The sequence below is a fragment of the Motacilla alba genome, chromosome 3 (genome assembly GCF_015832195.1).
Source record: "Motacilla alba alba isolate MOTALB_02 chromosome 3, Motacilla_alba_V1.0_pri, whole genome shotgun sequence".
Lineage (NCBI taxonomy): Eukaryota > Metazoa > Chordata > Aves > Passeriformes > Motacillidae > Motacilla > Motacilla alba.
The window spans coordinates 61,313,626-61,326,745 of NC_052018.1; the positions used below are offsets into that span (position 1 = coordinate 61,313,626).

At 41.5% G+C, this 13,120-nt stretch overlaps 2 protein-coding genes across 4 annotated transcripts in view; one reads left to right on the forward strand and one right to left on the reverse strand.

Moving 5' to 3' along the window:
- TMEM181 (transmembrane protein 181) overlaps window positions 1-4,091 on the forward strand; it is a 33,923-nt gene extending 29,832 nt beyond the window's left edge. For all 3 annotated transcript variants that reach the window (XM_038132360.1, XM_038132362.1, XM_038132361.1), the window contains exon 17: window positions 248-4,091. In XM_038132360.1, coding sequence (XP_037988288.1) covers window positions 248-326 — 79 coding nt within the window. In that variant the 3' untranslated portion in view covers window positions 327-4,091. The remainder of the gene's footprint in view (window positions 1-247) is intronic.
- Window positions 4,092-6,966: 2,875 nt separating this feature from the next.
- DYNLT1 (dynein light chain Tctex-type 1) lies at window positions 6,967-12,025 on the reverse strand. Its single transcript, XM_038132363.1, has 5 exons — window positions 11,902-12,025; window positions 9,206-9,247; window positions 7,965-8,088; window positions 7,666-7,743; window positions 6,967-7,374 (listed from the first exon to the last, which is right to left on the reverse strand). The coding sequence occupies exons 1-5, from the start codon at window positions 11,926-11,928 to the stop codon at window positions 7,304-7,306; spliced, it is 342 nt and encodes a 113-aa protein (XP_037988291.1). The 5' UTR covers window positions 11,929-12,025; the 3' UTR covers window positions 6,967-7,303.
- Window positions 12,026-13,120: the final 1,095 nt, after the last annotated feature.

The following is a 13,120-nucleotide window of genomic DNA, read 5'->3' on the forward strand; positions in this document are numbered from 1 at the left end:
TAAGTAGTGGTAGTGCCAGCTTGCTTCTTGCTGTTCTCTGTGCAAAATGGCTTTCACTTTTATTATGCATCATCCTCTGGAGGAAAATCATGTGCTGTTCATAGCTCCCACAAGGAAGAAAAACAATACCAGCTTCTTACCCAAGTAACAATATGATGCCTCATTGTAGTTTAGAACTTTCCTCTTTATTTTCAACTTCCTATCTGAACACCATGTTCAGAAGTTACAACACGTGTCTGTTTCACAGGAGTGACTATGAAGAGATGCCTCTTCAGAACGGCCAAGCTATTAGAGCCAAGTATAAAGAAGAGTCAGACAGTGATTGATGGACTGGTTTCAATGCAGACAGACTTGTGCATCTGGAGTTCAGCCAGTTCTGAAGTTTTCCTAAGTGGACAACTTCTTTGGGTTCCCACAGTCTGCTGTCATCTGAACACCCAACTCCCAGGAAGGACATCCTGCTTCTATTTCTGTTTACAAGGATAAAACTGAGAAAACAAATGATGGAAATGGTTGTGGTGAAAACTGAAGAAACCAAAATTTTTATATGTCTTATAAAATGTCTAATAGCAAGATGTCTGTGGATTAAAATCTTAGTCTATTTCAGTTTTAAAGTCTCACAGATTGTATACTGAGTTTCAAATTGCTTCCTTGCTGCTTGGTTTTGGTTTATTCCTTTTTTTTTTTTTTCCTCTTTAGAATGATGTACAGCATACTGCCATTCATCTGTTGCACTTTGCATTAGCTTTTTTTGTATACTGTCCACCGTGGTATGAAGTGCCTCATTTCCCTTTCAATTTTCTACCTTAGCCTTTTGAGCTGGAGGCAGGAAATGAAGTGTTTACTTTTGGTTTTTTTTATCAGTGCAAGAAGACGCAAGCTTTCTATTCTTCCTTCAAATAAGTGATATAGACTTAAGGCCATTTTTAAAATACATTTCAGTAAGTTTACCGGATTTGTAAGTGCAAGATACGGGCAAATAGACAAGTTGCAGCGAGCCAAAATATTCTCAGTGGTGCAAAATTATTTGTATTATTTGGTGTTTCATGACATGCTTTACTGCCACAGCAGAAGTGTCTGTGTTGTTTTTTTTTAAACAGCCCTTTCAAATGGAAATATTTCAGCCACAACAAATCTCAGGAGGAAGCCAGTACCGGCTTTTTACTGGTCTTCCTGTATGCTGGAGGAGATTGTTACTTGCAGAGAATAGAGTATGAAAGTTTTCTGAGGAATTTCAAATTTCCAAACATTTCATTTTTAGAGTTTTTTTCCCTACATCAATTTTCCCTTAAGTTGTATTTATAGTTACTCTACATGCTAGGAACAGTTGTGGTTGCTCATGTATTGAACGTGCCTGAGAGTCAGCTTGTGAGCATGCTCTGTGCACAGTTCAGCTTCTTTGTCATAGCAGTCACCCCCTGTATGATGGGAACTTGTACTAGCACATGTTGTGATTATCTGTATTCCAGTCTGTGCTGGAACAAAGTTATATGGGAATTAAGTATTCCTTGTACAATGCTGCTGCTTCTCTGTTTAGAAGTTGGTTTTCTCCTACACCATTGTTTGGTTTTTTATTTAAGATGTTTGTTTGTAACTACTTTTGTTTTCAGATACTTGACCTTTCTAAAAGTATCTCCTTTTTTCGTGTACTTATGACAGAGATTTACTCTTGTAAAATTTCTCTGCCCTGCTGCTTTAGAAGATTCCCAAAAGCACTGTTAAACTACTACATTATGGTGCTGGGTTGCACTAGAGAATTGTGCTCATCATTAAAGTAGTTTAAGCAGAATAGTGCAATGAAGTCCTGCTAGACTTGCTGAGTCATATTGGGGGAAAAGGAGATTTCTTATGCTTTAATGCAACAACTGCTCTAGACTGTGCCCATTGCAGTGACCTTCTGGTGGCTGTTCAAGATCATGACGGGGAGGCTGCACAAGGCAGCAACTCACTCAGAGAGGACCAAAGGAACTCCAGCTTCACATGGTTTTGCCCTTGCTGTCATAGAATAGTTCAGATTAAATCAGTGCTCTGCTAAAGATGTGTCATGAGACTTTGTGTGTGTGTGTGTGTGATAGAGAAGGAAAACTTTCTAAAATTATGTGGAGCTATGAAATTTTTGGAGAGTATCTGAAATTAAAACCTTTTTGTGCCAGGGATCATTTCTTTGTTAGAAGCCAAAGCACTGTTGTATGGCTAAAGCAAGGAAATTGCTGGGGAGGAAGAGCAGGTTTTTTCCTTTAACTTCTTAATCGGTATTACTTTAGAAGAACATACAGGAAAACACTAAAGAAGTAATTCAAGTTAGTGGTGGTTTTCTTTCCAGAAAACTGTAGTAAAATGTACCTTCAGCACTTCTTTTTAGACTATTTTGAATGGGTATGGGAGATGCTCTGTATCCTAAAATTGTAGAGTCCATTCTCATTTTTACTGTTTCTGAGATAACTCTCCCTATTTGAATCTGCAGAATCAGACTTGGCAACCAATTTGGCATTGTTTACATAAGCCAAATCCTTTTGAGCTCTGTTGGAGTAACAGTGGGTACAGGAAGTAGGTTTTCAAAAACTGATATTTACACGATTCTTACATACTCAGATATTTTTCCTCTGATATTAATTCTCTCCTAAATTGTTATGAAAGATAAAATGTGACCAGTGTGTAAAGTACACCAATGTTTCTTACCAGTCTGAACTGATTGTTACAGTTAACTCTCAAATAGTGGCATGACTTGGGATTTCATTAACTAAAAAAATGTATTTTTAATCTAACTTGGAGATTATCTTTTCTAAGCTGCTTTCAACCCATTTCTCTTGCTGTTTTGTTTGAATAAACTTCACTACATCATTACATTCAAAGTGGAAATAGAAAAGCTAAGAATGGGAAATGTGTACTTAAAGTAACTATCTCACTGTGACCATAGTGAGAAAATAATTTCTGTGGTTATTTTTTAGAGATTATACTTAAGCAATGTTTGCCATGCAAAATAGCTTTCTATTTTGGAAGTGCTACAGTGTTATGGTGGCTTGGTTGAATTGGTGTTGCATCCAATCCAATATACAGTAAGATGGCAAAAGCAATGAAAACAGATGAGGAACTAGTTTTGCTAGCAAGACTCCTCTTATTTCCATGATTGGAGAGCAGAGACAATATTTGAAGAATACTCCAATATGGGTTGTAAACAGCTTGGGAGTAGGTGGAATGAATTCGCCTCTGAGTAGAGTATTGAAATCTTAAGAGTCAAAAAGAAGAAATCTTTTTGAAAAGCTAGCCTGGCTTTCCTTTTATTACTGCTAAAGTAGTTATTTGGATCACTACTGCAACTGTACAAAACAAGGAATGAACACAGGAAGGCCCCACAGCACACAGTGATCCTGGCTCTAAAGGAGACATCATCCATTAATTACTGCAAGACTTCCACGTACACAGTGATTACAAGGGACTTCTAAGAAATCAATCATTGAGTGCAAGCCAGTCATACAAACTACTTTCTGTAGTATTTGCTTTACAAATACAGTCGGTGTTGAAATTGGTAGACACTTTCCTAGGACTGGCAAAGAGGCAGCCTAAGGCTTAACACTAGTGAGAAACAGTTTGTGCATTGGATCTGTGGTACCAATATTGGGGAGAACAGTTCCAGCTAGGAAAGACTTCGGTCTGTAGTCTTTCTCTGAGCCAAATGACAACATTTCATCCATAGTCACCTAATTTGCCCACCCATTTCCTTTTGCTTATGCCAGTAATAACTTTTGCATTACTGTAAAACTTTTTTTAGGAGTTTGTAAATATGTAAAATGAAAATATGGAAAAATTGTGTACCAAAATGGTATCAAAATGTGTAAGATAAATGCTCTGTTTAATAAGAAGCTGTAATTAAATGCTGCTTTGAGAAAGTGTGCATGAGGACATGTTAAATATTCTGTGTATCTGTAAGTTGTGCTAATAACAGCAAATTAGCAATTTATGTTGTAAAACTTCATGCTAATGTGGAATATGAAGGAAAACATATTTTACTTCAAGGAAGTTTCTTGGAAGACTTTATGTGCATAATCATTGTTAAATATGTTCATAATAAAGTTTTATATCTTTATATTGTATCCTAAGTTTGTTTTCCTTCTACTGAATTTTAGTTTTCGTCTCATAAACCGTTTTCATGACTTAGTTTCACATATTTTCGGTTTACATGCATTTTTTCTGCATATTTAAGCTTGGTTAATGGCATAAGGATGGGATCCGAGAAGCTGTGTCATTGCAGAGGTTTTGTATTGTTTATTGGGGGGGCGGTTATTACCTTGCCCAGAACTGAAGGTGGAAGGACAGGTTGCTAAGTTTTTTAAATACACCAGCCAGGTTACATAAGGGACCTAGCATTTTTAAATGGCTTCACAGTGGCTTTGCAAAGTCTGCTGTGGCCATGCTGGCAGTGAGAATTCTCCTGGTGAATGTTAATACCAGTAATAAAAAACAGGTTCAGAGATAGTGAAGATGCTGATGTCATTCATCAACTTTTTACAACTCTATCTTCCAAAAATCTGCTCATGGTGGACTGCAAAAGCGATCAGCACATCACTTGCTGTTTGGGGTGATGCCATTTCTGGTATCAACTCTTGGGGAGAATGAAGTCTTTGCTGAATAAAATGGCCACAAACTTCCCTGCGCAAACGGATATACAGCATACTCCTGGCTGTAGTATCAGATAGGGTGGTGCTCTTTTAGCCACAGCAGTTTTCCTGGAGCCATTTCCTTAGGTTTTAGTTAACACAGGTCAGACTCCTCTGTGGCAGCGACAGTAAAAGGCTTCCCCCTTCCTCCTCCTCCTCCTCCCCTGCAGACTGGTGCTGCCATGCCCCCCATTTCTGTAGCTGTATTCATATGAAGAGCCATGGCAATAAGCAAGAGACAGCAGAGACTGACTGTATATATTCCTTGAATGCTCCATCCACAGTTTGGGTTTATTTTTTTTAAGGCAAATTAATTACCTAGAGGCAGGACTCTGCCAGCTCATCACCCAAATGCTTTACTTTGGCTGGAAAAAGTGCTTAAAACTAAGGTAATGAAAATTTAAAAATCAGTGACTGTAGAACACCAAGACAGTAATTGCTATGCAATTTTAAAGAAGGGGACTGTTTGAATCATGGGAGTGGGAAACAACACCTAAAAATCCACAGCCTCTAAACTCCTTTCTGTAATCCTAGAACTTGCATTGGAAGTACTGGTTATTGCTCACATTTAAAACTATCTATAAAACTGTATCTACCTTTCTGTAACGCAACTTCTGATTTAATGTAACAGGGGTTTCTCCTCCCATGCAGCCTTTACACTGACAAGCATCTCCAACATTTGTTGGGTTTTTTTTTGCAGTTCAGCATATGTATGAACCAACAAACACCAAAAGATCAAGGGATTTGCTATTATTAACATGAACTAAGGACAAGGAATGTCTGGATGGTTTGATCAAGAAGCAAATATTGACTCAAAGTGCACAAAAACTGTTTCTTTTAAGTGTAAATAAATAGTTCAGTAGGTACTACACTGCTAGCATCATTCTGGCATGATGGAAAGGAGAAAAGGTATCTAAGCAATCCAGATTAAAAACTTCCTAAGCAACTCTAGAGAGCAAAGATTTAGTCTTTTCATGACAAGTTTCTCCCTGACCCTGATGACTGTTTTAGGCACGTTATTCAATCTGCTTTTCATATTTTCTTTTTACAGGTGTTGTATGATTTCTGACTGAAGAGTGAACCTAAAAGCTCTCCTACAGCAACGTAAGGGATGTGCTCCTCAGGCTAAGGTATATGCACATTCTGTACAGCCTGTAGCACTCACTAGGACATATGAGAAAAGAATGAAGTGGCTTGTCATGAAGGAGATGCATTTACAGAGCTGTCAGCAGAATGGAATGTCAGCACAAATACAGAAGTCTTACAGCTCTATTAGGAGTCTCAAATGCACCAAGGCTGAAGCTGCTGATACATACACCTGTTTTCCTCTTCTGACAGCAGATACGGATTGGGAGGAAGAGGGTCAAAATCTTGCCTAGCACAGGGCTTTCCACAGTTTGCCTACACTGAGCTGAGTTAGCCTAGAGCACATAACACTGTGGCAAACAAATCCTCTCCTGCCATTTGAATTTGTAGTATTACATCTCTCCAGACTGTGGAATCATACTGTTTATTAGCAATCATCTCTCTCTTAACAGCTCTAGCTGAGAGCCAGATTCTGAACACATTAGACAGGGCTTCCTACAAAGAAGCAAATCACAGATTGCTCAAACTGACTCCAGCCCAGGGATGCTCTCCCACACGGCTCTGTAACTCTTTCAGCTTCATTAGCAGTGAGCTACTGCTTGCAGAAGCAGCACAGCTGTTGTAGAGGTTTTCTGCAGTTCATAGTATGCTCCCATTTCTTTAATTAGCTGACAAAACATTACCAAAGCCTATGCTGAACATTTATTGTTATTCCTCTGCAGCTTTAGAAGGCAGGAGACTTACTCACATGTTATTTAGTCACATCGCCTCAAGGCAGTTTTTCCCCCCTTTCAAGAAGGATCACGTTTCATCAGCTACCAGAACTCATCACCCTCACTTATCAGCAAAAATTAACATGGACTAAGCAAGTAAGTCTTGAACTTAACACATGTAACTGACTGCAGAAGTGAATGATTACCCAGGTAGAGCTTGCTGAGCACTTTCAGCATGTGAAAAATTTCTTACCTGTCTTTGTTCAATGAAAAGTAGTTATTGGTCCATGCTCTAAATATCACACAAAAAGATTAAACAGGTGCCAAAAATGCCAAGTAACTTTCTGATAAACATAATCTAATTTTCCTGCAACTTTGTAGTGACTTTGGCAAAATTATGAAAGTGCTTTGCACTGTGGTACGTACCTTGAATATCTTGAAGAGAGTTGAAAAAACTGAAACTTTTCCCCCCAATAACAAAAGATTTAAGTTTAAATGAACCACACCAATGGTTATGAATTTCAATAATTTAATGCTAACCAAAAGTACAAAGTGTGAAAGTCAGTGTCTCATTTATATTGGTCTAAGAAAAGAATTCCAGAGCAAGTGTTTACACTGCAGCAGATTTCAGTATTAGCACCTTGAAGAGAAGTTTTTAAGTGATAAAAAAGTATAGAAAACACTGGAATGGTACTAGGTACAAACATAAAACAGGTAACAGCATGTTTTCAAATTTCTACCTTTGAAGAAAAGTTACTAAAAAAATGCATTAAAAACAAGTTCAGGTATTCACAGTTTGAGTGGAGATGGAATCAAGTGCTGAAATAGAAAAGAGAAGAATGAAGGCAATTATATTGCAAGTCCAAAGGCACTGACAATACAGTACATGGTCTTATTCTCCCATCTCACAGTGCAGGTTCCTGCAAATACAAAAATAAGGGTTTCAGAAACAGAAGGAAGTGATTACATGCATGCCCCTGTATGCATTTTTATACTTGTTTCCTTTAAGAATCTTAATAATGAAGCTTTCACAAGAGCCAAGCATTTCATATACAGCCCAGTTAGCATCACAGCCAAATGGAAAAAATACCTAACAGTATGCTATTACTCCAAAACTACAGACTTGGGGCAGGGGGGGAAGTATGCTGCTTTGTCTTAAGGAGACTGGCATTAGGCTGCTAGTTGGAAAATCCAAGAGTTGTTTTCCTTACCATCACTGGAGTTGTCCCAGAAGCAAGAGCTTGCTGTATGTAGCCCAGCACCATTCTTTTGCATAATCACACAGGTCACTGTTAGTCAGTAGAGAAGCTTTGATTAATTTCTCACTAACATTAATTAACATTTAGCTCCACTTTTGCTCAGCTTAGCACACACATACACATACATAAGCAAACATGCATGCTTGTGAGCAGTTTACAGACAAGGTTCTTCCTAAGATCCTTCCCCACCCCCTGCCAACTGGTGCACTTGGCTGTCCCAGCTTTCAGAGAAAAGGGGAAGCTGAGCTCACCGATGTACTTGAAGGGCTTCCCCAGCTTTGTGAGCTGGCTCAGGGTTTGTTCCACCACGCTTGTTGTCCACTGGTTCACTCTGCTGTGCTGGTAGGCATTGCCACCAATGGCACCCTCTATGGCCTGCGGGGGACAGACAGGTGAAGGAGCTGCACTGCTGTCAACTGCAAGGCACCATTAACCCTTTCCAACATGGACCCCATACCCACAGAAAAATCCTAAATACTGCTGGTCCAAACTGGCTGGTGGAAATGTTTTCAATTATTAAAAACATGCAGGTCAGAGTCTGAGCCAGGCATAGGAGAAATCATCACAGATGCCACCCTCTGTTCATTTTGTGATATTTAAGATTATTTGTAAAGCCCCACAGCCATAGTTATGAAAAGGGCCCTGCATTGAAACAGTCCTGAAGAGAATTTAAAAAGGCACAGTAGTGCAATAGCTCATTCACACATATTCTTCTACAGAAATTAAATTCCAGTTTTAGAGCAGAAATCCTTTTTGGAAACAAACCCCCAGACTAAAACAGAAGACCCATGTACTAACAGAGCATAAGCCTCCAGCCAAATAATCCACTTTACTTACGAGGATAGTTTCCCTTTTAAGATATAATTTTCACTGGCACATTTTTTCATCACAGAAATTATTTTAAAAATAACCACAAAATTGAATTCAGAAGAGACAGGAGCATGTATTAAAGCATGTGTATTCAATTTACAGAGTTTGACCAAAACAGTTATTTTGCAACAACAAAAAGACCGCACTAGTCTACAAGAGGAATTCCAAATCCTGCTAGAAATTTTCTAGACAGAAAAATCATGTTTCTTAGCAACAAGAGTGTTCAATCATTCCAAACAAACAAGAATTCACTTCAGAGAAAAGCATCTTGAAAGAACACAGTACCACACATATGCAGACTACAAGAAACTCCAGTATTTTACTAAAACATAAAATCTATTTCTACAGTGTTTGACATAAAACATTCCCCTTGAAATTCTAATAGGGATGCACTGCAACCAGAGATTACTTGGATTTGCAATATATATCACAGCTAAAGCTTGGTATCATTTCCACTGAAGTCCATACACTGGTTAAATCCACAGTTACCTGTACTTTGACAGCAACCTATCTTGGAATCTATTACGTATTAGTTATCACATTTTACTGAATGCCTTTTAGTACACAGCATAAAACACATGAAACTTCCACACCAACAAAGTGCAAAATTTGTTTAAATTACCTCTTTAATGATGCTGCTGACTTCATCAACAAGAAAGGAAGCCTACAGAAGAAAAAGAAGAATTTTAAATAATGAGTGGACACATTCTTCTTATGATGTTCGAGCTCTGTTAAGAACATGCTCTAGAAATTTAATTTATTCATGTCAAATTCCTGGCAAGTCAAAAGATACCAAGTCTGCCTTTATTTGCATATATATGTACTCAAGCTCCTTCAGCCCAGTAAAGTTAACCTTCTTAGAAAAGTAACGAAAAGTAAGAGATGAACTAATATTGCTGGGCTTTTGAGTCAAGAAAGCTTTCAAATTTTAACTTGGAAGCATTTTAAAATCACATGTATGGCACTTGTGTTCACATAGTGAACACAAGCACTAATGTCTGCACATCACAGTGGGCTCAGGGAGATAAATCAGCTGGCAGTTAAACAGAACCGACATCTCCAGGGCACCCACGTGGACAAGATATCAGTTCAGAGCTGAAGGAAAAACTGTCCTGACAGTCCCAGCCTAGGATAAGAAAGCTGCCCCTTGGAAACCAAAGGGGAAACGTAGCTCACTGGACCTTCAGCCTTCAGGGAGCAGAGATTAAGCACGTGGAATCAGACAGTGAAGGCCCCAACATTTTACTGATCTTAAAAGTACCAGCCATTTACATGTATGGTTAGTAGTTTATGTTTTCCTGTTTTATTCCCTCTGCTCCTGCTGCCTCCCATGTCAGGGGGTTAGAACAAGCTGCCCCCTCTGCTGGGGCAGCCACTCACAGGGCCAGGGAGCACTGACTGGGGGGACCCTGTGCTGCAGCAGTGACTCACACACCACCCTGACAAACCAGGACAAAAGAAGAGCACCTCAAGACAAACTGATTCCAAAAGACCGAGTAAGAATGTAAAGCTGAACCTAACCAGGTGTCAACTGCTGACTGGATTTTCACTGAGAGGTCAGTCAGCCTCCCCAGCTGACAGAAATAAACAACAGTGCAATTCAGGGGGGAGGCAGGATGCAGTTACACCAGTCTGGCTAGACTTCAGCTTCAATGACATTCAGAAAGATGAGAGAAGTTGATCATTCTCCATGACAGAGGGAACAGCACATCCTGAGAGACAAGCTGGGCAGTTCCTTTTCTGTACCTATTTAGAGGTACAATTCAACATTTTAAAAAGTTTTTATGTGCTGTTGCAAATTGCTTTTTATTTTCAGCTTCTGGACTTGCATTTAATTTTAACGTGCCTCATTTATTTTCATGGTGCTGCATTTTACAGGTGCTTACATTTTAAGGCGCACCAGTGCTTTTAACCAAGTAAGAGCTACAATTATCAAAAAACACTCTCTCCCACAAGAGCTTAAGAATATGCATGGCTGACATGAAGACTGCTGTCAAGCAAGATGATAAACCTCATACAGTTTTCTTCTTCACAAAGTCTGCTCAGAAATGCCTGAGTGAGTACAAAATGGTTCACAACAAAGTAAAATGACTTAAATCCAACCCAAATTCTCAACGGTATGTTGAAATCTAATTTGTACTGAAACAATAGAGAGATCTGAGAATTCACTTCTAGGGCTGATGTTACTTTTCAACCATCTTCCTTTCTTGGAATGAACAAAAATGAACATAAATTTCTGATATCCAGATATGGGATATATGTGCTATCACTGAACTATGAAATAACACAACACTACCTGTTTTATCATTATGTCATCTTTTAATAAGAACATTTTAATAAGAAAATATTTCCTTATGTCATCTTTTAATAAGATGACATAAGAGCTTTTTTGTATTAAAAAAATAAAGGCGGAAAAAACCGGTTGCTTTGCAGTTTCCCTGCCCTACCTCTCTGGCACAAAGCAGACAATGTTTCCAACACCTTGGTTAGAAGGGGTGCTCCCAGGCAACACATGCAAACTGCAGAGCAGTATACTATAGCCTTTAATAATGCTGAAGACGTTTTGAAAACAGCTGTAAGAATTATGTTAATTAGATATTTTTAAAAAACCCTAACAGTCTGTGGCTGTAACACAGGCCAGGCCCTTCCATGAGGACAAGGCTTTTAGCACAGGACAAGCGTGACAGACACACCTTCGCCCCTCTCGCTGCTGTTTCATAGTGTCACAGCTCAGGGACACCGTCCCTCTGCAAAAGCAGCACTGGCTGCTTCGTCCTCCTTAGGAGGGGGACATCAGGGGGTCATTTGGCACGATAATTGATTGAGACCCTTGATTTATCCCACTCCGCATCTTGTGAACGGGGTGTGACGCCTCATCAGTGAGCTTGTAACACGCAGACGAGAGGCTTGGACTCCTCTTTCCGCACACAAACAGCTTGCTCGAGTTTCCCCCGGCCCAAACAGCACCGGCCACCCTCCCAGCACGGCATCCGGCTGCTCCTGCGGGGCTAGCCCGAGGCCACCACACCCCTCACGCCTTTTTCCCGAGGGACCGGCAGGGGTAGAAGCCAGAGTCGAGGAGCCCAGGGAACACCCGGGCAGGGGCCGGCTCCCGGGGGCGGCAGAACAAAGGCTGGGCCCGTCCGCCGCCGGCGCCGAGACACGCGGCTCCACCCCGGGGGAGGGCGACAGGGATGGCTGCGGGGGACGCCGAGGGGTGGGATCCGGGGCGGACGGGCACCGCCTGAGACCCTCCGCTGGCCCTGAAAGGACACGCCAGGCGGGAAGCTGCGCTCCGCCTGTTTCCCATGCCGTTACCTCCTCTGCCGCCTGGAACTCGTCCATCTTCCCGGCGGAGCCCCTCTCGCCGCCACCGACCCCGGCACCGCCCCCGCGCCGCTGCGCCCCTCGCCGGCCGCCGCCCGCACTGCGCCTGCGCGCCTGCGCCCGCCGCCGCTGGGCTCGGCCCGGCGCCCGCCAAGATGGCGCCGTTGCCAGAGCGACAGCGGCCGGGAGGCAGGCGGGAGGTGGCGCTCGGCGGGGCGGCTGTGGTGCTGTCACACGTCCCAAAGGCTGTGGCTGAGAGAGGCAGGGAGGCCCCTTGTCACTGCCGTGCTTTTCGTACCGATAGCTTGGCATTCGTGTTCAGCCATCCAAGAGGTCCTTCCCTGGGCAGTCCCTCCCTGGGGGGGTCCTCATCTGCTCCCCAAGTTGGGAAGGAGGATCTGCTTCTTGTTTCTGGAAACAGCTTAAAAAGAAGGCGTAGGTCACAAACTGAAAAAAATTAAAAAGTAGAAAAATTCCCGCTGTCTTTTCATTATATTCCTCCCCACCCCGCCCAGCCGGAGGGAAATGACAGGGCGGCTTTGGTGGGCGTCTGACATCCAGACAGTGTCAGCCCACCACAGAAGAATATCTGAATTCTTAGAGTTCTAAGCAGATCACATGATTTTTAGCTGGCATAGCAAGAACCAGGATAATGAAATTAAAGACACCCTTGTCACAGTTCCTGGATGTTGTGTGTGTGCGGTGTTTACAGGTTGTCCGAATCGCTGATGCTCCCAGCCCCTGAGAGCTGCTCCAGGCAGTGGGAAATGCTGCTCAGGCTCAGAGGGGCCTGGATGAACTGCAGAAAGAGTCTGGATGGAGGAAGAAATAACATAACTTACAGGGGACAAGTGCAAAGGGCTGTATAATGGAGGCAGGAATAACCAGCTCTGCAAGTGCAGGACCAGCTCACTCAGTAGCTGCTCCATAGACATGTGGAGCAGGGAGGTGTTTAGGTACAATTTATCTCAATTTCTCACATGGTCCTGTTTAAAAAAAAAAATGGAAAAAAGAAAAGTAATAATTAAAAAAAAAAAGGGACATAGAGCCTGGAAGCAGTATTCCTATTGCCCTCTCTGCAGTAGGGCTGCACAAGGAATGCCGTGTCCAGTTTTGGGCGTAGTATTTCAAGAAGGTTGAGGAAGTTACAGCTCCTGAGTGTGCTGACTGAATAGTTTTGATCCTGTCTCCAGTCCTTTGTCAGGCTCTG

Excerpts from the sequence above, each read along its gene's own strand:
- DYNLT1 (XM_038132363.1), bottom strand. The coding sequence starts at position 11,928 with ATGGACGAGTTCCAGGCGGCAGAGGAG. Across the intron at positions 8,089-9,205 it reads TCAGCAGCATCATTAAAGAG|GCCATAGAGGGTGCCATTGG; the intron begins GTAATTTAAACA and ends TGTCCCCCGCAG. Across the intron at positions 7,744-7,964 it reads GAAGCCCTTCAAGTACATCG|TGACCTGTGTGATTATGCAA; the intron begins GTGAGCTCAGCT and ends ACTGACTAACAG.